The sequence below is a fragment of the Neoarius graeffei genome, chromosome 8 (genome assembly GCF_027579695.1).
Source record: "Neoarius graeffei isolate fNeoGra1 chromosome 8, fNeoGra1.pri, whole genome shotgun sequence".
NCBI classification, from domain to species: domain Eukaryota; kingdom Metazoa; phylum Chordata; class Actinopteri; order Siluriformes; family Ariidae; genus Neoarius; species Neoarius graeffei.
Window position 1 is genome coordinate 40,491,758 of NC_083576.1, and position 25,447 is coordinate 40,517,204.

The 25,447-nt window shown below is 41.3% G+C and overlaps 1 protein-coding gene across 1 annotated transcript in view; it reads right to left on the reverse strand.

Moving 5' to 3' along the window:
- drp2 (dystrophin related protein 2) overlaps positions 1-25,447 on the reverse strand; it is a 353,984-nt gene that overhangs the window by 221,086 nt on the left and 107,451 nt on the right. Inside the window, exons 3-5 of the mRNA XM_060926712.1 lie at positions 4,019-4,139; positions 3,549-3,817; positions 1,405-1,551 (exon numbers count right to left, since the gene is read on the reverse strand). Coding sequence (XP_060782695.1) covers positions 1,405-1,551; positions 3,549-3,817; positions 4,019-4,139 — 537 coding nt within the window. The remainder of the gene's footprint in view (positions 1-1,404; positions 1,552-3,548; positions 3,818-4,018; positions 4,140-25,447) is intronic.

Below are 25,447 nucleotides of genomic sequence, written 5' to 3' on the forward strand. Positions count from 1 at the left end.
TGTCTTTACTGCAATTGAACTGAACTGACTGAGCAGATTTTCCCAAAGCTAAAGTTATTTAAGAAAAAAAAAATTTTAGTCTAAACTATTAAAATGCAGTACATCTGAGTGAGTGGTCCCAGGCAGAAAGAAAAAGATTGATCTATTTACAGGATAGGGATTTAACATTTATCACTAAATGCACATAAACACACACACACACACACACACACACACACAGTTTAACACACTACCACATATTTCACCCACTTATTGGCCCTGGCCCTCACTACCTATGTTCCATTTACTTGTCTTTGTCCATTCTTTTCCCTCTATATTACACACAGGTCTTTACACATACAGCACGATCTGAATAAACAATGTGAAAATGAGAAAAAAAAACATTAATAATTACACTAAAAGCAACTCAATTATGCAAGCATTTCACAAAAAATAACTGTGACAATAGAGTAAACAAGTGATGAGCTAGTGATTATTCTTTAACAAAAAGAAAATTTTGGGTACAGCCTATCCTGAGAAGTAGGCAAGAATGCAAGAAGTTTCACTGCTTGAGACTGATTGTATGCTTTACCACATCACAAAGCAGGCTACAGCTCATGGACTGTATACCCACCATTTTCATTGCCAAGTTTATCACCTGGTTTTTTTTTCCCCCCTCCAGACACTGTCTTTCAAGACTGTCTGTTGCTGTCCTCACAGATGAGGGTCGCCGATCCAGGAAGCCATCAACTAGCTTCCCTGAATTCTCTTGGGTGATTATAGCACACCAGAGGGACCCAAACCCTCATCTGGTGGCAGGTACACACACATACCTATGGGCAATTTAGGAGTAGCCAACTGACCTTATCCACATGTCTTTGAACTGTGGGAGGAAACCAGAGCACTCAGAGGAAACCCACACAGACACAGGGAAAACATGCAAACTCCACACAGAAAGGCCCCTGCCAGCCACTGGGCTCGAACCCAGAACCTTCTTGCTGTGAGGCAACAGTGCTATCCACTACACCACCATGCAGCCCTGTCTTTAAAGACATTATCTATAATATTTGACCTTATCAAACAGTGCTGGGTTTTGAGACACAAAATGACTGGGAAACTCTGCAACTTCTTCTGCAATTTCCATAATTTCTACAACTTACACCCTGCTTGGTCGAATGTATTCATTTCATGGACAAAATATTACAAAAATCAGATCTGTTGTGAAAAAAATGTCACTTTTTTTTTCTTTTTTACACACACATGAACATTTGTCTTTCATGTGAAAATTTTCAGTTATGGGATAGTCGTTCGAAAAAAAAATCAGATGATAAAATCATAACAAATCACACTGCATGTGTAAAAACCTTAACTGTTACCATAATGCTCAAATATATATAGTGACAGTTACAGGCAAGTATTGTCTACCTGCAGCAGCTTCCACCTGCTGTTGAGCTGCTCAAGGGCATGAGCATTTTCCATGGACAAATGTACATCAGAAATGGCTAGCTGGTGGGCCAAGTCATTGATGTGCTTCATGCCTTCCTTTACTTGAGTCAGCTCTTCCTTAAACAGCTAAAGAGATGGAGGAGAGAGGGAAAAAAAGGGGGTGGGGTGGAGAAAGATAAGAGAGGGGTACCAATGAGGTCAGTCTCATTGCATGCATGAACAGCTAGAGATCTGATCTCGCAGAGGAATCCTGTCACTCTTGATGCATGCTAGCACAGTAGCACTGACAACACAGCAAGAAAATACCATGCAACTAAATGATCATAACCAATTAATATTATATGGACACGGGTGTTCTACTGGAAAATACGCCACTGGTATTGTTTATACGAGCTACATCCAGGACATGGTGAACCAAAACTGTGACATAAATCTCTATTGTCACTCATGAGGAAATCAGTGAATTATTTTGATAAATTTGGGTATATTATTTTTTGTTTGTGAATGTGTCTGTATAATAAAAAGATCATGCATCGGCTTGAAGATATGAAGTTTATCTTCTCGTGTTGAAAAACTTTCATTTTTCATAAGAAATACATCACGGACCTGAGTGACCTATTTAAATAATATTGGCTGGTGTTGAGTGGTATATCAGATATATTTCATTCAGCTAGCATGATATTGAATGAGTTGAAGACGAGTTCAGTATCATGCTAGCTGAATGGAATATATCTGATATACCATGAAAAAAAGCCAGCCAATAGTATTATACATACACAATCGATTGAACAATTATAGATTTTACAAAAAGTTAAGAACAAGGTATACAAACTGTCACAGTCACTCACGAGTGTGGAAGTTTTACGTGTAATACGTATCTTATGGCATTTTCAATTCACTGCGACAGTTTACTGTGGGTGCTGCAGGTGAATACAGAAATACTTTTGCGCATGTGCACTAGAAAACTCACTGAATATTCGCATCAGCTGTGACATGTGACATCATGTTGTCTTGACAACCATGCAACATCATAAACCATATTCAACACTCATTCTCCATTAGGTAGAATGATGTAATACACATAGGATAAGCGATATGCTAACAATATTGCATGCTATTAAACCAAATGAATGAAACCCACTAGAAGGGACTAGAATACGTTTTTATTCCATCGAAAAAGTGTCCTGTATGTATAATAATTCCCGATATTTCACTCCGATTATGACACACCTAGTGTTTTCTGACCGACTAGACACACATTGTCAAAATGGCAAACCTGTTCAAAATTAAAATTATTTTGCTTAACTTGTATATTAATTAATTGCATGTTAACACAGTGGCATGAAGATATTAAGTTTATATTTTCTCATGTTGAAAATATTTTCAATCGTTCACTCATGAATATATTCACCACTCAAAGATAAACTTGATATCTTCACGCAACCATGTAATATCATATATGTACAGAACATGAAAGATGATTTGATTAAATAAAAAGGTAGAAAAAAAACCACCACTTATTTTATTGCAGTCACTTTTCAGAAGTAACCTTTCTATAAGGGTTTGCCCCAAAAGACTCTTTACTGATATGCAGTTAGAAAAAAGGGGTCCCCACTGGATAGTTAAAAGTTCTATGTTTAAATATTTGAAATCCTTTATGAAAGGGAAACCTTTGTTGTAGGGTTCTACATAGGACCTTTAAAAGTTTCCACAGAATGACAAACCTTCAGATTTGACCAAAAAAAACAATTATCTTCCCATCCATGTGAACTCAGTTGAGCAGTAGTGAACTTGCAGCCATTAGAGAGAAAAACAGGTAAATGCTTTAGGGTGGCATGATATTTAAAAGACAAAACCTTGACATTATTTCATAAGAAAACATGTAAGCTGCATCATACTATAATGCTACTGCATACACACAACTCCAAACAATATCCTTCTCAGGAAAAAGGCCACAGAGTAGAAGACCATCAGGAATTTTGCTGCATTTCAGAAAATCAGTTGCAGTTATCCCATACTGAGAACAAATAACATCTTACAACTTGTAGATTGATCCAAGTGGTGTTTCTATATCATTACTGCAGTCATTACGGGCCCTTTTAACAATCATTTCCCCTCAGTACCTTTGTTGCATTGATGTGGTCTTGCAGTGAATCAATGAAGAGATCTCCCACAGGCTCCCAGGCATCCCTCACACCATCAGCCTGTTCCAGAGCATGGGCCAGCTCCTCCATGGCTGCCTGCACCTGCAGCAACCGTTCAAGTGTCCGCTCCATGTGCCGGTGGCGATCTACACAACGTGCCGTCAGTTTCTCCCACAGATCACTGGCCACATTGGCCTGCTTCCAAACTGAGCGGCTTATATTCTGCATCCGGCGCCTTGGAGACAACTCTGTACAGAAGGAAGAGAAGATGAAGAAAGAAGAGACTCGAGGTGAAGAGTGAATCAGCTCCAATTTCTGACCTATAGAAAAGATGTCTTGTCATAGTATGTGCTCACAGTAAGCATCTGTACTGAGGTATTTTTAAAAATGTGTGTAATTTGAGGTAGCTGATATGTGGTGGTGGAGTGTGGTCAGAAATAACAACAGACCTTTGCCATCTGGCAGCATCTCCTCAGGCTCCTGGAAGGGATGCTGGGCTAGGAAGGTCTGGGCTGATTCCAGTACTGAGTAGATGAAGGGCCCTCTGGACTTCACATCCTCCATAAAGGCCTGCATAAATAAGCCACAGAAATCTATACTGAGCAGCACACACATTTGCTGAAAAACACATCCTTCTCCAAAAAGATGCACACACTGACACTTGCTAGTTTGCTGGCTGCAGAACAAAAGTCATCCATATGGAGACCCAAAACCATGGTGTGACCAGCCAGCTTTAACACAAAGCAATTATCTCACAGAAAAGTCTTTCTAATGAAGTTTCAGCACACCCGAAGAAGGAAGGTCTTGAGTGGAAATCTGCCCACACTACCCAAAATGACCTGAAATTACCTGAACCTTCAAATAATTTTTACTCAGCATTTAAACAGTGAAATGCCCCATCTACTAATTCCCATCAGTGTCATAAGTTCCTCTACTTGGTTAAAACAATACCGTCTTCATTTTTAAACAACTGCAGTAGTGCACTAGTGGTGGGAAGCCTGAATCAAGTTTCCATCCATCATCCATAACCACTTATCCTGCACAGGATCATGGGCAAGCTGGAGCCTATCCCAGCTGACTATAGATGAGAGGCAGGGTACACCCTAGACAAGTCGCCAGATCATTGCAGAGCTGACACAGACAAACGACCATTCACACTCACAACTATGGTCAATTTAGAGCTACCAATTAGCCTAACCTGCATGTCTTTGGACTGTGGGGAAAACCGGAACACCCGGAGGAAACTCACACAGACACAGGGAGAACATGCAAACTCCACACAGAAAGGCCCCTGTCAGCCACTGGGCTTAATCCCAGAACCTTCTTGTTATGAGGCAACAGTGCTAACCACTACACCACTGTGCCCTGAATTAAGTTTCCAGAATGCAAAATTTCTACATTGACCTTGAAGCTTTTACCATAAACAAAAACCTACTAAATACACTACAAGAGCACCAAAAATAAATGGAAACCGGTAGTTCTCCTTTCTCTCACACACACACACTTTCTCTACTTACAATCAATAATTCATATTTCTAATAACAGGCCAGATTCTGCCATAAAAAAAAAGTATATGATGTTCTTGAAAAGACAGTACCGTGTGTACAGTACATTATAATGGAAACAGACGCATAAAAGAGGACATGTAAAAGCTGTTAAAAGAGCAAGACTATAATGGTTGGTGTGTGTGTGTGTGTGTGTGTGTGTGTGTGTGTGTGTGTGTGTACTTGCTACATATTGAGGAGAATGCTTTTTTTTTTTACCAACAGAGTTAGGACATTTTTGGAAAGTACGGTAAGTAGATTTTAGTTGGTTCTCACATCTTCAAAGGGCTGTTTGAAGGTGTTAAGACTTAATTCTAACCTGAACCCTAAAACTATGTTTAGGTTAGGGTTAAGGAAAGGGTTAGGCACTTAGTTGTGATGGTTAAGATTAGGGTAAGGCGCTAGGGAATGCATTAGGTCCATGAGTGTCTCCACAGAGACAGAAGTACAAGAGTGTGTTTTTTAGAATTTAACTTGGAATATTGGTGGCTTAGAAACCAATATAATAGCAGAAATACAAACGTGTTTGGTCTTATTTCCATATGTGATTGTGATATACGTCGCTCACTCTTTCTTGGGAAAGAAACCTTTCTTGGGAAAAGTGGAAAGAGTTTTTCCACAGTAATCCACAACCAATTGCATTATACAAACCCAAAATCAGAAAAAGTTGTGACAGTATGCTGAAATTAAAACTGAAAACAATGATTTACAAATAATATTTGACCTGTATTGCACTCAAGGCAATACAACAGCACATTATTTGATGTTTTTACCACATTAATTTAACTTTTTTTTTAATGGACACTTCTCAATTTCGCAATGTTTCAAAAAAAAGTTGGGACAATAAAGAATTTACTCAAATATCCAAATTCCTTCATATCTTTTTTTTTTTTTAGAGGAACACTATTTTTAAAGACTTCAATAATTCTCATGCATTTATTGACAAATTGGAGATAATCAATCCATCTTTGCTCCTCAAAGACAAGGTCTTTTCTGGATACTGATTTTGTACCAACTCATGATTACAATAACCTGTTGACATCACCTGTTTCAAATCATTATTTAACTGTTTTACTTCATTATTAGTCCTAAACTGTCCCCATTCCAACTTTTTTGGAATGTATTGCAGGCCTGAAACACAGAAATGGGGAGAGATTATATTACACACACACACACACACACACACACACACACACACACACAAATGAAATGAAGTTGACCAGAAAACATGAAATATCTTGGGTTCATACTGTCTGCAATGAAACAGAAGTCAAAGTAAATTTTGAAATCTGTGCTCTTTTTTTTTTTTTTTGTATGTTCCATACCATCCCAACTTTTTTCTGACAGGCCAGAAAAAATAGCTGGCCCTTTCAATTATTAGAAATTGAAATTACTGTTTGATAAAGTGGTGTAAGTATAGCAGTTGTTTCATTCCAAAACCATTTCCAATAGTATTTTAATTGTTTGATAACTGATTAGAGTCTGTAGTCACCCTGATTATATGGGTGGGTGAAAAATGTAATTGCTACACCACAGTGTAGCCCTGTGCACTTAGCAGTTTTACAATAACAGCATTAAGCATAAAAGATCATAGCTAACTGAAAAAATGTAAACTAATCTGAGGCTAAGGTGTAAATACTGGTGTTCATTTAGTCTTTGTATGGTAGCTAGGTAGTTAGGTTTATTGCCATTTTAGCATCTGGGGCTATGTCATGGCAAGAAGGAGTTTTGGGAATAATACTAATGAGTAACGGAAGGAAAAAAAATTACAATGGTAAGTAGATTGATCAAAGGGATGCAATGAATACACAGGCAGTATGATGTATGTAGAGGGTCGCAATAGATAAAGTTACTTAGGTGAGTGGATAACTTGAAGAGTAACAGAAAATAACGAGATTATTAATTGTAAATTATAAATAAGAGATGGTAGAGGGTTTCATTTATATATGAGAAAGATGGTTACACATGGCTGATACAAATAAGGATATACGAACAGGAAGATGACTATATAAGATGTTTCAAATGAATACGAGATAAAAATCCAAGGACCTTGGGTGGTGGCACCTTGTTGAATACATCACTCAACATGTTTTGAGAGTAAAATTGATGCCTTTTGGTTTTAAATGCAGGATAGAGGAGTAAAACATGTTTTACTGACAGAGGCATTTTACAGAGATGGTTGGTGGTTCTGTGCTTTCTAGTAAGAAGCCATGGACGAGTCTGAAGTAGCCGACACAGCATTCTGATGTACACCACTTGGTTATGACCAAGTGTTTTAAAGGAGAATGGACCTATCCATGTTGATGGATGGAGTTATTTCATATACTTTGTTGTCAGGGTATTCATTCCATTCATATTGCCATCTCTTTGAAACATAGGCGGCCAGTACAGGTTTAACTCTTTACCCCTTAAAGCAGTTGCTACAGCCACCCTTGTATATGTATATACTGTTCACCCTGAGAACATATTTACAAGAAAAAAAAAAGTCTAAAGACAAGGTTTTGACAAGGTTTTAGACAGGTCTAAAATATGTCGTCATTATGGGATATATTTAGATATGTCTAAATATGTCGTCATTATGGGATATACATGGGGTTGTCATATGTCGTCATTTAGGGATATACACGGGGTCGTCATATGTCGTCATTAAGGGGTAAAGAGTTAAGGTCAGGCTTGGATTTGTCATTGAGTAAGGGTTCTCCTAGCTGCTCTGTCCGCCTGCTCATCGCCCAATGGGCCACTTTTGATCTGGGACCCGGGGTACCGTCAGAAATTTTGGGCCCTCTGAAAGAATAGAATATATTTTCACCACTAGGTGTCAGCATTTAGTTAGCAACCTACCCAGGCTGGAGCTAGTAGTTAAGCAGAAACTTAGCCCATGTTTACATTAGACCGTATCAGCGGATCATCAGATTATCTCATCTCATTATCTCTAGCCGCTTTATCCTTCTACAGGGTCGCAGGCAAGCTGGAGCCTATCCCAGCTGACTATGGGCGAAAGGCGGGGTACACCCTGGACAAGTCGCCAGGTCATCACAGGGCTGACACATAGACACAGACAACCATTCACACTCACATTCACACCTACGGTCAATTTAGAGTCACCAGTTAACCTAACCTGCATGTCTTTGGACTGTGGGGGAAACCGGAGCACCCGGAGGAAACCCACGCGGACATGGGGAGAACATGCAAACTCCGCACAGAAAGGCCCTCGCCGGCCCCGGGGCTCGAACCCAGGATCTTCTTGCTGTGAGGCGACAGCGCTAACCACTACACCACCGTGCCGCCCATCATCAGATTAACGTTTTTAAAACGATTAGTGTGCACACAGCAACACCAATACACGATTTGCGTGCACATAGCAATGCCAATACACGGATACGCTCGGCTCCGCAGGCATCCTGCGCTCCAAATCACTCTGCCCTGAACAGCGAGTGCCCTCTGGAGGGTGCGCACTCCGGCCTTGCGCAGCTCACAGAGCACGCGAGTGAAGTGCACAAGCCACGATTCGGGACTGAGCCGCTGTGTGTGTGATCCCAGCGCATATCACTTACTACTTGCAAGTGGAAGGATGGCAAGCCTAAAGACAATCATAACTACACAATGGGCAGTATTTGCATCAGTATTTGCAGTATTTTCATACTTTTATACTCTTTAATGAAAGGTGATACAAGGCGGAAGTCCGCGCCGTTTTTCAGCAGTCGCGTCACATGACCAACGCCAGCGAATCAGGAAGGTGGATGTCACAGTGACGTTGTCCAATGAGACGCCAGCTAGAGCTCAGCACAGCGTATCCGCGTATTCTGAATGTTTACACAGCACCGGAGCTGACACGATCTGGATTGAATACGTGGACGATGGCGGATTCCCGTTTCCCGGCGTTTCCAGGCGGTTTAACCCTTTGGTGACTGACCCCTTGAAAATGGTTCCTCCAGGAACGATGACTTTTCAGTTGTCAAGACAACGGAAAAACTAAAATACAAAAACAGAAAGATACGTCACAATGCTCTTGTGCACAAAACAAAATGCTCTTGTATTTTAGTTTTTCCGTTGTCTTGACAACTGAAACGTCATGGTTCCTGGAGGAACCATTTTCAAGGGGTCAGTCACCATTAATGTAAATGGACAGTGCATCCGCGAAGAAAACGAGACAGATACGGTCTAATGTAAACGTAGCCTTAATGTAGGCTGGCCATGCTGTCACAGAGAGACTTCCAAATTCACCCTGATGTCTCCATGTACTGACTCATTATATGTGGTTAAATTTCTAGGTCGATGAAGAACTATTTAATTGATAGATGATTACATGGTGCACTGCAAGAAATCCACTGAGTTTTTTTTTTTTATTAAATTGGCACAGCCAAAAGAAGAAAAAAAAAAAACAGTAAATACAGTAATGAACAATTCAGAGAAAAAAATAACTCATTCATCAACTTTTAAGTTGATGACTTGAGCAATAGCAAGAAATATAAAAATGTGAACAATGGCAAAACAGCTACAGTGGCACTCGAAAGTTTGTGAACCCTTTAGAATTTTCTATATTTCTGTATAAATATGACCTAAAACATCATCAGATTTTCACACAAATCCTTAAAGTAGATAAAGACAACCCAGTTAAACAAATGAGACAAAAATATTATACTTGGTCATTTATTTATTGAGAAAAATGATCCAATATTGCATATCTGTGAGTGGCAAAAGGATGTGAACCTTTGCTTTCAGTACCTGGTGTGACTAGGGTTGCAAAGGGGCGGAAAATTCCCGGAAAATTTCTGGAAAGTTTGGTATGGGAATTTTGGGAATTTTCAAAAAAAAAAAAAAAAAAAGCACTGGAATTATGGTAATTTAGGGGAATTATTTAATTATTTTATTTTAAAAATATATATTCATTTATTTATTTATAAACATTTATTAATTATTTATTTAATTATTTATTATTAAGTCATAAACAGGGCGGCACGGTGGTGTAGTGGTTAGCACTGTCGCCTCACAGCAAGAAGGTCCTGGGTTCGAGCCCCAGGGCCGGCGAGGGCCTTTCTGTGCGGAGTTTGCATGTTCTCCCCGTGTCCGCGTGGGTTTCCTCCGGGTGCTCCGGTTTCCCCCACAGTTCAAAGACATGCAGGTTAGGTTAACTGGTGACTCTAAATTGACCGTAGGTGTGAATGTGAGTGTGAATGGTTGTCTATGTGTCAGCCCTGTGATGACCTGGCGACTTGTCCAGGGTGTACCCCGCCTTTCGCCCATAGTCAGCTGGGATAGGCTCCAGCTTGCCTGCGACCCTGTAGAAGGATAAAGTGGCTAGAGATAATGAGATGAGAAGTCATAAACAAACAAAAATATAAACATTTTATTTTGTCATCAGCAGCCATTATTGCAAAATGGAGACAATTAAAACACATGACTGATTTATTTGTAAGAAGAACTTTATCAGTGCTTATTTCTTTTATTGAACAAAACATGAACGTTTGCCAATATGTTGCTTACAGCTCCCACTTATGGGACAGAACAGACAGAACGTAACTCTCTTTCTGACTCAAAAACTCAAATTCAAAATGTAAAATGAAAAATGTTTTCCCCTTGGAAAAAAAAAGTCTTGAATGTCAAAAAGTCTTGCATATCAATGCATTTACACAAAGTTTCTCAAGCCTTATTTTTGCATGTTCTCCATTTTTCCAAATTCTTTCAAGCTTCTTCCTGAACCTCAATATCCTCAGTGTTCACTTCCTCAATATCTGAATCCTCTTCTACTTCAGTATCTGTATCTGTGTCCAGTCTTGTTGAGGATGGCTCTGTGTCAGGCTCAAAGAGCCTGAGGTTTGCTTGTATGGCCACTACTTCATTGGTGAGCCTGTTCCGAATTTGAGTGTGTGTTCCCAAATAGTGACCAGTTGCGCTCAGAGGCAGCTGAAGTTGGAGGGATTTGGAGAAGGACAGAGGCTATTGTTGCAAGGGCCTCAGATCCACAAAGCCCCTTCCACCAGGTGGATGGAGAAATATGTTTGCTTGACTGCCAGATCCCATCTCCTTGCCAGAGGCCTTGTTTTGTGTGGTATTTTGCCAAACTGCCAAGAACTTTACCTGCATCAAGACTCAGGTGGTTAGCTAAAGCAGTGATGACACTGTAGGCACTGTTAATCTCCTCTCCAGACAGCATGCTTTGGCCGTATTTTGGGTCCAGCATGTATGCTGCTGCATGCACTGGCTTCACGCAGAACTCCTGGCGTCTCTCCAATAATTTCACTGCTGCTGTTTCTTCTGTTCTTAGTAGTAGTGAAGTGGGCAGAGCTGTCAGGATTGCTTGTTTAATTCCAGCAAAAAGACACTGAACATCTGATAGTAGGGCATCATCAGCCTCAATTTTTGTGATTGCGGCAGCTATTGGTTTGAGGATAGTCAGACTGCTGGTCAGTCTCTCTCAAAAAACATCATCCAAAAGAATTTTCTTGATCTCAGATTCAATGGCTACTGTTGGGGATATGGCCATCTCTTGGAGGGACTCCTTTCCCTCCAGTAGACTGTCATACATGATGACAACCCCAGCGTGTGGGGCTTGGGAGCTTCAGTGTGGTACTCTTGTTTTTTTCTTTGTGTTTTGAGAGGCATATTGCAGAAGCTACTTGTTTGCCCTTCACATACTTGACAACTTGCTTTGCCCTCTTGTGTAGTGTGTCCATTGTTTTCAGTGCCATGATGTCCTTAAGGAGATTGTTAAGTGTGTGCAGCACATCCAATTGGCATTATATGGGGGTATGTTTCCTCGACGTGTGCCCAGGCCGCCTTCATATTTGCTGCATTGTCAGTAACCAGTGCAAACACCTTCTCTGCTCCAAGGTCATTAATGACTGCTTTCAGCTCATCCGCAATGTAGGCACCTGTGTGTTGGTTGTCCTTTGTGTCTGTGCTCTTGTAGAACACAGGTTGAGGGGTGGTGCATTGTCGATGGTTTGTTTAACCTTTGTTTGCACTCTGTTGTACTCTTCATCCAGCAAATGAGTGGATAGTGCATGTCTGGTTGGGGGAGTGAATGCTGGTCGGATTACATTAAAAAATCTCTTCCAGTAGACATTGGCAGACATCAGAGGTGAGGATGTTGCATAGATCGCTCGAGCTAAACATTCATCAGCATTTCTCTGACTTTGCTCATCCATGGAGTCAAAGTACCTTCTTAGGCCTGAGGGTCCAGGAACCGATGAAACGGTATCAGAAGAATCTGATGCAATAGATGAATTTTCACCTGCTGCATTTGTTGTTGCCTTTGGACATTTGGAGCATTGCAAAATATGATTCTGCATTTTCATAGCATTCTTAACATATTTCTTGGCATAAATTTGCACATGAACAAAGATTTCCCATCTACCGTCACAGGTGTGAAATGCCTCCACACATTGGATAGCACGCGTGGCATTTTTCTGTGAAATAAGATGACTAAACATTTACACAGGGCAGCACGGTGGTGTAGTGGTTAGCGCTGTCGCCTCACAGCAAGAAGGTCCGGGTTCGAGCCCCGTGGTCGGTGAGGGCCTTTCTGTGCGGAGTTTGCATGTTCTCCCTGTGTCCGCTTGGGTTTCCTCCGGGTGCTCCGGTTTCCCCCACAGTCCAAAGACATGCAGGTTAGGTTAACTGGTGACTCTAAATTGACCGTAGGTGTGAATGTGAATGGTTGTCTGTGTCTATGTGTCAGCCCTGTGATGACCTGGCGACTTGTCCAGGGTGTACCCCGCCTTTCGCCCGTAGTCAGCTGGGATAGGCTCGAGCTTGCCTGCGACCCTGTAGAACAGGATAAAGCGGCTAGAGATAATGAGATGAGAACATTTACACAGGTAACACTTTAGCACATCTGATGTCCCATTAAACTAGCACTAACACATTTTGCTGTAGCTAGCTAGCATGAGAATTTATTCAATGAAATGTTCTAATTATCTTACATTTACATTTATTTTTACCAGTAAGCTAGCATTAAATTTAGTTTTCTTACATGAAATGTTCATAGGAAGCTTTCATTTAGCTTATCTGGTTTCCCATTAAGCTAGCACAATTTGCTGTAACTAGCATCACAAGCTAACTACTTCAATGAAATAGCACAATTCTAATTTACAAGTAAATTAGCACTAGATTTATTCTACTATACCTTTTCATTTTTACTTAAATACCATAATAGATTAAAAAAATCATCCTCAAACATCCTCAAAACTTACTTGATGGCATGTAGTCCTTTGTCTGTAATGTGTGATCTCGGCAGTTTGTATTTAAAACAGTTCTAGCTCTTCAGAATTCTAGAAGTTATTGTGCAAGTGATAGAGGGATGCAAAATGCATGTAAGGGGTGTGGCTTCAATGGCTCCTGAGAAAATAACGTTTTGTCCATGTGAGTGAGTAACAGCGTGCTATGCACAACTTTATTCCCATAAATCTGCCTCTTTTAACCAAGATTATGCTACAATATTTTTTTCTACTTACTTAATTGATGTCCACTTTCAAAATTCCCAGTCTTTTCCCGTTAATTACCGAAAATTCCCATGGAAAGTTTCCACCTTTGAAAATTCCCAGAATTTTGCAACTCTAGGTGTGACCCCCTTGTGCAGCAACAACTGCAGTTAAATGTTTCCGGTAACTGTTGATCAGTCCTGCACACTGGCTTGGAGGAATTTTAGCCCATTCCTCCATACAGAACAGCTTCAACTCTGGGATGTTGGTGGGTTTCTTCACACGAACTGCTCGCTTCAGGTCCTTCCACAATATTTCGATTGGATTAAGGTCAGGACTTTGAATTGGCCATTCCAAAACATTAACTTTATTCTTCTTTACCCATTCTTTGGTGGAATGACTTGTGTGCTTAGGGTCGTTGTCTTCCTGCATGACCCACCTTCTCTTGAGATTTAGTTCATGGACAGATGTCCTGTTTTCCTTTGGGACTCGTTGGTATCATTCAGAATTCATTGTTCCATCAATGACAGCAAGCCATCCTGGCCCAGATGCAGCAAAACAGGCCCAAACCATGATACCACCACCATGTTTCACAGATGGGATAAGGTTCTTATGCTGGAATGCAGTGTTTTCCTTTCTCCAAACATAACGCTTCTCATTTAAACCAAAAAGTTCTATTTTGGTCTTATCTGTCCACAAAACATTTTTCCAATAGCCTTCTGGCTTGTCCACGTGATCTTTAGCAAACTGCAGATGAGCAGCAATGTTCTTTTTGGAGAGCAGTGACTTTCTCCTTGCAACCCTGCCATGCACACCATTGTTGTTCAGTGTTCCCCCTGATGGTGGACTCATGAACATTAGCCAATGTGAGAAAGGCCTTCAGTTGCTTAGAAGTTACCCTGGGGTCCTTTATGACCTCGCCGACAATTGCACGCCTTGCTCTTGGAGTGATCTTTGTTGGTCAACCACTCCTGGGTAGGGTAACAATGGTCTTGAATTTCCTCCATTTGTACACAATCTGTCTGACTGTGGACTGGTGGAGTCCAAACTCTTTAGAGATGGTTTTGTAACCTTTTCCAGCCTGATGAGCATCAACAATGCTTTTTCTGGAGGTCCTCAGAAATCTCCTTTGTTTGTGCCATGATACACTTCCACAAACATGTGTTGTGAAGATCAGACTTTGATAGATTCCTGTTCTTTAAATAAAACAGGGTGCCCACTCACACCTGATTGAAAACACCTGACTAATTTCACCTTCAAATTAACTGCTAATCCTAGAGGTTCACATACTTTTGCCACTCACAGATATGTAATATTGGATAATTTTCCTCAGTAAATAAATGACCAAGTATAATATTTTTGTTTCATTTGTTTAACTTGGTTCTCTTTATCTACTTTTAGGACTTGTGTGAAAACCTGTTGTTGTTTTAGATCATATTTATGCAGAAATATAGAAAATTCTAAAAGGGTTCACAAACTTTCAAGCACCACTGTAAACATAGAAAGAGGTCAAATGGCATAGAATAAATCCCTCAACCTCAAATACTTAGTATCTCAATGTTCAACAGCCCCAAATGAGCTAGATAACCACTGTACATACTCTACATACAGTTTTAAAGTGACTTATGGCTTTTGTTGTGCATAAGCCAACATCTGTCTTATAATCGTATTAAATTATGTATGTATTACTAACATTGGGATGGAATGAGCTGCATGCTTAGTTAGTAACATTAGCTGATCATAAAGGGAAACAAATCTTAAAAGGGTGATCTTAAAAGTGGCAATGGCATTATTCCCTTTACATTTTAAGTCAAGCTATCTAACAATCTTTTTAGCTAGTTTGTCCATTTCATTATTGGAATGCCTTTATGAACGTTATCAGCTAAAATTGTACTTGCTTGCTATAGCTAGCTACTCACATGGTTAATGCAGCATAAATACTAAAAAAAAAACCTCAGTCTGCATGAGCTTTAACCCCGAAGGCCTTTATTTCACAGATTGCTCTGTAAATACATTATCAACAAAATACTGCTCACCTCCTTCTGTATCAACTGGGAGGGGAGTTGAGGGAGGGTTTCCTAATCCTGAGGCTGCATCTGTGCATGTTGAGGGCAGACCTCATTAGTGAACAAGCTAGTTATAGAGATGAAAGTGGAGCAAAGAAAAAAAAAAACCCTGAACTTCTGAAAGTCAAACTAAGAGATGGGGGGGGGGATATCCCCTGAAAATATTTTAATAGCATAACATGCAAAACCCTGCATTCTAGTGCACTTTAGTACTTATTTTCACTAAAACAAGTTATAACTTTTAAGCCTTTTTCTTTCATGTACATTAATGATTAACATGTCAAAAATATCAAATTTAATTCCCCTAGTTAATGAGTAATTTTCAGGAGTGCATTTAAAAAACACGGTGATTTTCCTGGCTGCACAGTTAATTACTTTGAAAAAAAAATCAGACAGTTGAAGGTAAACTCAGCAAAATCCCAAAACAGTACTGTTAAAAAGTAGCCTAAAGATCAGAGTTTCTAAAGCTTTCAGGTTTCAATGTTGGGGACATTGAGCCTCATTTATCAATCTTTTAGTAGACTTGTGCATTTGCATAAGCTAAAGTGAACTAAAAATTTCCAATTTATATTTATGCGAATTGAAGCCAATTGTTTACATTAGTTCATACTGTCTGTAAATTTAAACATCAATGAATACCACATTTCTCACGTAAATCAGGGGCGTAGCTAGGATTTTTCAGGGTGTATCACACACTGACTGGCAGCCTGAGTACATTATGTAACAAAAAAAAAAAAAATTACCATTGCTAGTTTTAGGCAGCTTAGAAACCGGCTCTTCCATTATTGCCGTTTCTTCCACGTTTTCTTGATGTTGTGTTCTAGAAACTGCACTAAAACTTAGCTTCGAAACCACAAAATGCAACTTTGATGGGAAAAAAAAAAAAAATATATATATATATATATATATATATATATATATATATATATATATAAAATAAATTGCTTACCTCTCCTCACGTCGAAAGAAGGAGGAAAGTTTTGCTTGTTTTGACATGGCGAATTATTAACACAAGAGGAAATACTCGTAACTCGCAACTAAAAAGACTGCAGCTACACTGGCAGCTTGAACATGCTTTCTAGTGCGATTGTGTTGCACTTGGGCAGAACGGTGTCATTCCTGCGCGCCTTAATTAGCACATGCACCTGAAGGCACGCACGCCGTTAACAAAGAACACCTGTCTTTAATCAATGAACTGTGTTTGGGCTGTTTAAGGACCGCGCCCATGCAAGGACGATGCGAAGTGTTACGCCGCGTCTAGGAACGCGAAAAATCCGAAAAATACATTTCTCCATTCGGAAAAACGGAGATTTTCAAGAGCTTTGTCAAATATCTGGATTTCCGGGTATTTCGTCATTAGTGGAAAAAATCCGGAGGAATTTTCATGAAAATCTAAAAATCCGGAACACTTTCATGACTATAGTTATTAGTATGCACGTTAACCGAGCTGGTGCACGAGCTGTATAGTGGACCTACAAATTCACTGAGCTCTTTGTAGAACAAAATTACATTCATTATTCATCTCACTTTCAGTGGCAATAAAGGTAACCTATAACATATTTAAGTAAAATGACACTGCATTGTAAATTAAGTTGTTAGCTTGATCATCCAAGCAGTGGTTAAGGCACAATAATCTTCTGTAGCATTAACATTAGCATGTTAGGTTAATAGCCACCGAAGGAAGGTCAGTGATTTTTCTTCTGGAAAAAAAAGGGAGTGACTTATTGTTGGCCCTTTTTCTCTCCCTCAGCTTTCTGCTGCCTCTCTTTACATTTCTGGCAGCCCAACTTCTTCATGGTGGTGTCAATTTACCATCACTTCTGTTTCTAACGTGCACAGCTAACGTTAGTGCTGGATTGGAAAGTAACAAACCTAGCGTGGTGTCACGCTCTAGCTCCGCCTACACAAGACTGTCCCATGTAATGAATAGGGAGGGGTTGAAATATAAAGACTATCTAGTCTAATAATTTTTTTGGAAAACCAAACCAGGAGGTTGTTGTATTTGCTCATTTTAAGAAACACAATTATTAAAATCTCATCTCATCTCATTATCTCTAGCCGCTTTATCCTTCTACAGGGTCGCAGGCAAGCTGGAGCCTATCCCAGCTGACTATGGGCGAAAGGTGGGGTACACCCTGGACAAGTCGCCAGGTCATCACAGGGCTGACACATAGACACAGACAACCATTCACACTCACACCTACGGTCAATTTAGAGTCACCAGTTAACCTAACCTGCATGTCTTTGGACTGTGGGGGAAACCGGAGCACCCGGAGGAAACCCACGCGGACACGGGGAGAACATGCAAACTCCGCACAGAAAGGCCCTCGCCGGCCCCGGGGCTCGAACCCAGGACCTTCTTGCTGTGAGGCGACAGCGCTAACCACTACACCACCGTGCCGCCACCAATTATTAAAATATTTTTATTAAATTAACTTGCATGTGGTAATTGTGATGTTTGCAGCATTACATACCCACACCACTAGTCGGCGCTGTGCCGATAATGATGTATGGATGTACAGTGGTGTTTGAATGATGTATGGATGTACAGTGGTGCTTGAAAGTTTGTGAACCCTTTAGAATTTTCTATATTTCTGCATAAATAGGACCTAAAACATCATCAGATTTTCACACAAGTCCTAAAAGTAGATAAAGAGAACCCAGTTAAACAAATGAGACAAAAATATTATACTTGGTCATTTATTGACTGAGGAAAATGATCCAATATTACATATCTGTGAGTGGCAAAAAAGTATGTGAACCTCTAGGATTAGCAGTTAATTTGAAGGGGAAATTAGAGTCCAGTGTTTTCAATCAATGGGATGACAATCAGGTGTGAGTGGGCATCCGGTTTTATTTAAAGAAGAGGGATCCATCAAAGTCTGATCTTCACAACGCATTTGTGGAAGCGTATCATGGCACGAACAAAGGAGATTTCTGAGGACCTCAGAAAAAGCGTTGATGTTCATCAGACTGGAAAAGTTTACAAAACCATCTCTAAAGAGTTTGGCCTCCACCCATCCACAGTCAGACAGATTGTGTACAAATGGAGGAAATTCAAGACCATTGTTACCCTACCCAGGAGTGGTTGACCAAACAAAGCTCACTCCAAGAGCAAGGCGTGTAACAGTCAGTACGTTTACATGCACGTCCAAATCGAGCTACTGTCGGTAATCGAGCAAAGGGTCCCAGCAGGGGTGCCAGAGAAATCCAATCCTACATGCACAAGTGAAATCGGGCTATTGTGCAAGGTGCATTGTGCACCTGAGCCACACGTGGTGCTACACGCCCCATCGTGTTGGTTCACTTCCGGTTGTCGTCATGAAGAAGAGCTATAGTGTTGCCAGATACTGCTGACGTATTCCAGCCCAAAACATGTTCAAACCCTCTAAAATGCACTTAAAACCCCCCAATCTGGCAACACTGGCAGTTCCGTGTTCAAGCTGTTAGGCTTGCTCTAACAGACTGTATGGCTACAAACTGTCCGGCGGAGACCGCTGTTTTGTAAGACAACTTATTTTGCACAATAATATTTTTCTAAAGTCCATTTTTTGCTTACAAAAAATTATTTTTTTGCTTACAATTTAACTTATGTCTTAATAAACACAAAAAGTTCAATTGTTTTGTTTTTATTGACATTCTTCAGATGTTGGACATATATTTGTGTGTGTATACACACACACACACACACAAATACAATGACTTGTTTATGTACACAATTCACAGCTATGCAACAGCTGTACAGATGTATTTGGTGATACAGTAAGTGAGCTAAATTTTAACAGTGCAAACAATGCCACAAAAAGAAAAGATTCATGCCGTTGTCATGATTCGTTGTCATGCCGACCGAGGCTGTTGTGTTTCCCTTGTGGTCTCATCACTCGTCACTTCCGGAAGGGGCAGTGCTGAAGTAAGTAGCTCGAATACGTAGCTCAATAGGGTATACATGCACTAAGTAGCTCGGCAGAAATCGCATAATCTAGGTCGTGTAGCTCGATTCCGAGAAATCAAGTTCGGTTCAATTTCAGCCGAATTAAGGTGTATACATGGCATTTTGAACTTCGATTTCAGTCGAGCAACGGCAGAAATTCGATTCTCTCTATGTGCATGTAAACGCACTGAGTCAGCGAGGTCACAAAGGACCCCAGGGTAACTTCTAAACAACTGAAGGCCTCTCTCACATTGGCTAATGTTAATGTTCATGAGTCCACCATCAGGAGAACACTGAACAACTATGGTGTGCATGGCAGGGTGCAAAGAGAAAGCCACTGCTCTCCAAAAAGAACATTGCTGCTCATCTGCAGTTTGCTAAATATCACGTGGACAAGCCAGAAGGCTATTGGAAAAATGTTTTGTGGATGGATGAGACCAAAATAGAACATTTTGGTTTAAATGAGAAGCATTATATTTGGAGCAAGGGAGCACTGCATTCCAGCATAAGAACCTTATCCCATCTGTGAAACATGGTGGTGGTATTATCATGGTTTGGGCCTGTTTTGCTGCATCTGGGCCAGGATGGCTTGCCATAATTGATGGAACAATGAATTCTGAATTATGCCAGTGAATTCTAAAGGAAAATGTCAGGACATCTGTCCATGAACTGAATCTCAAGAGAAAGTGGGTCATGCAGCAAGACAACGACCCTAAGTACACAAGTCGTTCTACCAAAAAATGGTTAAAGAAGAATAAAGTTAATGTTTTGGAATGGCCAAGTCAAAGTCCTGATCTTAATCCAATCGAAATGTTGTGCAAGGACCTGAAGCAAGCAGTTCATGTGAGGAAACTCACCAACATCTCAGAGTTGAAGGTGTTCTGTATGGAGGAATGGGCTAAAATTTCTCCAAGCCGGTGTGCAAGACTGATCAACAGTTACCGGAAACGTTTAGTTGCAGTTATTGCTGCACAAGGGGGTCACACCAGATACTGAAAGCAAAGGTTCACATACTTTTGCCACTCACGGATATGTAATATTGGATCATTTTCCTCAATAAATAAATGACCAAGTATAATATTTTTGTCTCATTTGTTTAAGTGAGTTGTCTTTATCTACTTTTAGGACTTGTGTGAAAATCTGATTATGTTTTACGTTATATTTATGCAGACATATAGAAAATTCTAAAGGGTTCACAAACTTTCAAGCACCACTGTATATGTGGTCTACATGCACTTAAGTGATACCAATAAAAAACTATTGCAGTTCTACCCTTCAGACATGTCCCCTGTGTATCCTTCATACCATGGTAATCTAGAGTAGTAACCCACCGAGATATAACATTAATTGGCGATGAGGAAAACTTTAGTTTACCTGCCATGGTACTGACTGAGTGGAGGTGAAAAAGTGAAGTTTTGCCACGGGAGGAAGAGTGGCTAGAAAATGCTATTGAGCACGCCTAGCAAAGGAGGGTGATTGCTAAAAGCAAGAAATGGCTGGATTCAGATATGTCAGTCATATCAATGCATTTGATGAGTCAGTGGAACAATGGACAACTTATGTGGAAAGGTTTGAACATTTCGTTACTGCAAATGAGAATGAAGATAAAAAGTGGCTGTGGTTCTCAGTGTAATGGGTGCCGAAACTTATGGACTTTTACGTAGCCTCATAGCTCCTGATAAGCTAGGGGCAAAAACATATAACAATATTGTAAGTGTTTTGCAAGGACACTTTTCTCCGAAGCTGATTGTGATTGCCGAAAGATTTTGCTTTCATAAACGAAACCAAGAAGAGGGAGAATCAGTGACGCAATACATTGCAGTCATTAAAAAGTTATCAGAACACTGAGTTTGACACACTTGCAGGACGCATTGCGAGACAGGCTTGTATGTGGACTGAACACCGAAGCAATACAGAAAAGATTGCTGACGGAGGCCACGCTCACATTCCAAAAGGTGGTGGAAATAGCCGTGTCAATGGAGACAGTAACAAGGGAAACACATCAGTTAAGTAATGCAGTGAAAGTGCACGCAGTCACATTGAATAGTCAACAATGCAACAAGTGTGCGTGCTGTGGAAAAACTAATTAGAAGGAAGCTGAATGCTTTTACAAAGAACAGAAATACCACAACTGTGGTAAGAAAGGACACATATCTAAAGTGTGCAAAAACAGAGACTAAATAATGAGAGGCCAGTGAAACAAAATTCAAAAAGAACAACAGAGTGCACCACATTGATGCGAAAGAAATGTAAAGTAGTGATGATGGCGCAACTGATTCTGAGTTAACATTGCATATGGTGGCCCAGAAGGGACATTTGTCACGTGTGCGTCAAACCAAAGATTGAAGGGAAGAAAACTGAAATGGAATTAGACACTGGCACTGCAGTTTCCCTTATTTCTAAAGAACTGTATGACAAGCAGTTTCACCACTTACCTTTGCAAAAGACAAATGTGATATTGAAGATCTATACTGGTGAGATGATTGCACCAGAGGGTGTTATCACAGTCACAGGAAAGATGAACCGGCAGAGGGCTAAGCTACCACTCTATGTGGTCAAAGGGACCTTGTCTCCACTTTTTGATCAGGAATGGCTGCGAAAAATACAGATCGACTGGCAGGAAATTAAGACTTTTCATGAGGAGACGCTAGAGGGGGTGCTACAGAGGCACAGTGGTAAGTTTTCAGAAAGGAGTTGGGCACATTGAAAGGCACTGAAGCTGCCATAGCTCTAAAATCAGATCATCAACCACGATTTTGCCAGGCTAGAGAGTCATTCCCTATACTCTGAGACCTAAAGTAGAAGTGGAGACTGACCCGACTGTGTGAACAGGGCATCATATCCCCTGTCAAGTTTAGCGACTGGGCAACACCCATTGTGCCAGTTGTCAAAAAGAACGGTGATGTAAGGATTTGCAGCGATTTTAAAATGACAATCAACCCTGCTCTGTGTGTGGAGAAATATCCAATTCCATGAACTGAAGATTTATTCGCATCACTGTCAGGCGGGCAGCATTTCAGTAAGCTGGATTTATCTCTTGCATACTTGCAAATGGCTGTTGAAGAGAAATCTCATAAATACCTTACCATCACAATATCCAAGGGACTGTTCTGCTCTAACAAACTTGCTTTTGGAATCACATCAGCTCCAGCAATTTTTCAGATGGCGATGGACCAGGTCCTCCAGGGTCTACTGAACGTCTACTGCTACCTGGACAACATTTTAGTCACAGGCCAGGACTGTGTACAGCACTTGAAAAACTTGGATGTAGTCCTGGGGCGTCTTGAAGAGTTTGGCCTGCAGGTTCAAAAAGAAAAAATGTGAATTTTTCAAGGATTCACTGGAATACCTAGGTCATGTCATCGACACTCGGGGCCTGCACAAGTCACCTGAGAAAGTCCGGGCGATCGTGGACACTCCTGCACCAACTAATGTGAGTCAGCTTTGCTCATTCTTAGGGCTGATTAATTACTACAGCAGATTCATTTCAAACCTGTCATCCATCCTCAGCCTGCTGAATGCACTTTTGTGCAAAGGAAAACAGTGGAGATGGACATCTGAATGTGCAACAGCATTCAAAGAAGCTAAACAACAGCTTTTATCCCAAAGCGTGTTGACTCATTATGATCCCGAGCTCCCCATCCATTTGGCGTGTGACGCTTCACCCTATGGGGTAGGTAGTGTCATCTCTCACATGCTTCCCAATGGGCAAGAGAGGCCTATAGCCTTTGCATCCAGGACTCTGAATACAGCGGAACAGAATTATGCACAAACAGAGCATGAAGCTCTTGCCATCATATCTGGAATTCATAAATTCCACCACTACTTATATAGCGGGAAGTTTACGCTCCTCACAGACCATCACCCACTCACCACAATTCTGAGTCCCAGCAAAACAATAATACCAATGGCAGCTGCTAGAATGCAGCAGTGGGCTCTCCTGCTAGCTGCCCATGATTACATCATACAGTACAGAGAAACAGCACGTCATGGCAATGCTGATGGGCTATCATGCCTGCCACTGCCCACACCGTCAGCAGAGAAAATCAATGCTGTGGACAATTTTCACATCAAACATCTGGAAGCCTTACCTGTGAGCTGAAAAGAGATCTGCAGAGAGAGTAGGATGGATTCTGTTCTCATTCTGGTACTAGAGATGGTGTCTACAGGTCATTTTCCAAGGGTCCAGGGTGTGGACAGTGCTTTGGCCCCATTCATCAGAAGAAAGAATGAACTGACTGTCCAACAAGGGTGCCTTATGTGGGGTATTCATGTTGTCATCCCTCCAAAGTTGAGATACAGAGTACTGTTTGAGCTACACACTGGGTACCCTGGTATGGTCAGAATGAAGGCAGTCGCCTGTAGTTATATGTGGTGGCCAGGAATTGACACACAAATCGGGTAAGTGTCAAAGACATGCTAATCCTGCCAACTCACCCAGAAAGCACCAGGACTGTCTCCCCTCCATCCATGGACATGGCCTGTAGCTCCATGGCAGAGGATTCATGTCAATTTTGCAGGTCCTTTCCAAGGCCATATGTTCATGGTAGTCATGGATGCTCATTCTAAATGGCCCAAAGTGCACCTCATGAGCTCCACTACGACCTCAAAGACCATTCAAGTGCTGCAAGGGCTTTTCAGTCACTATGGGCCCATTAGTCTTAGTAAGTGATAATGGCCCCCAGTTCACATCCAGCGAGTTTGAGACTTTCATGAAAAGCTCTGCACCATTCCATCCAGCCACAAATGGCCTTGCAGAATGTTTTGTGCAAACTTTCCAGCATTCACTGAAGCGCTCCATAGGAACAGCTTCAATTCAACACAGACTGCATGCATTCTTGTTGATGGATCGTAACACACCGCACTCGACTACTAAGGAATCACAAGCTATGCTTTTCATGCATTGCATATTATGATCTCGACTTGACGCACAGTGGTGTAGTGGTTAGCGCTGTCGCCTCACAGCAAGAAGGTCCGGGTTCGAGCCCCGTGGCCGGCGAGGGCCTTTCTGTGTGGAGTTTGCATGTTCTCCCCGTGTCCGCGTGGGTTTCCTCCGGGTGCTCCGGTTTCCCCCGCAGTCCAGAGACATGCAGGTTAGGTTAACTGGTGACTCTAAAATGACCGTAGGTGTGAATGAGAGTGTGAATGGTTGTCTGTGTCTATGTGTCAGCCCTGTGAAGACCTGGCGACTTGTCCAGGGTGTACCCCGCCTTTCGCCCGTAGTCAGCTGGGATAGGCTCCAGCTTGCGTGCGACCCTGTAGAACAGGATAAAGCGGCTAGAGATAATGAGATGAGATGAGACTTGACCTACTGAAGCCAAGCATAGCAGCAGAAGTGGAGAAAGCACAGGAGGCACAGTGTGCTTGTCGAGAGACACATGCAAAAGCCAGGTCATTCAAAGTGGGTGACAAAGTGTTTGTTCGTGATTATGGGAGAGGAGTGAATGCCTGGCACGGTATCTGCCAAAACCGGTCCTGTGTCGTACACAGTTAACGTCGGAGCATCGGAACACTGGAGGCGCCATGCTGACCAGATGCTGGCCTGGCACGCCGAGTGGGAGACTCCATGCATTTAACACACAGAGTCATCCCTCATCCCTGTGGATCTGCATGTGCCAGAGGACACTGTTCCAGAACCTGCTATTGATACATCTCCTGATCCAGTGAGTGTGTCGTCACCTCAGGTAACATCTGAATTCACCAACACACCACCCCGAGAGACTGGTAAGCAATATCCATCTCGTGTCGTTAAACCACCTGCTCGTTACAGCTCTTAAGGCATACAGTATGATAAGAGTATGAGCTTCTGTTGGGACATTTTGAAAAAAAGACTGCCAAGTTCAAGTTTGCTCAGTCTTAGCCTAAAGAGTCATGTCTCAAGAACAAGGGCAGCATAATCCCTTGACTGACTCAG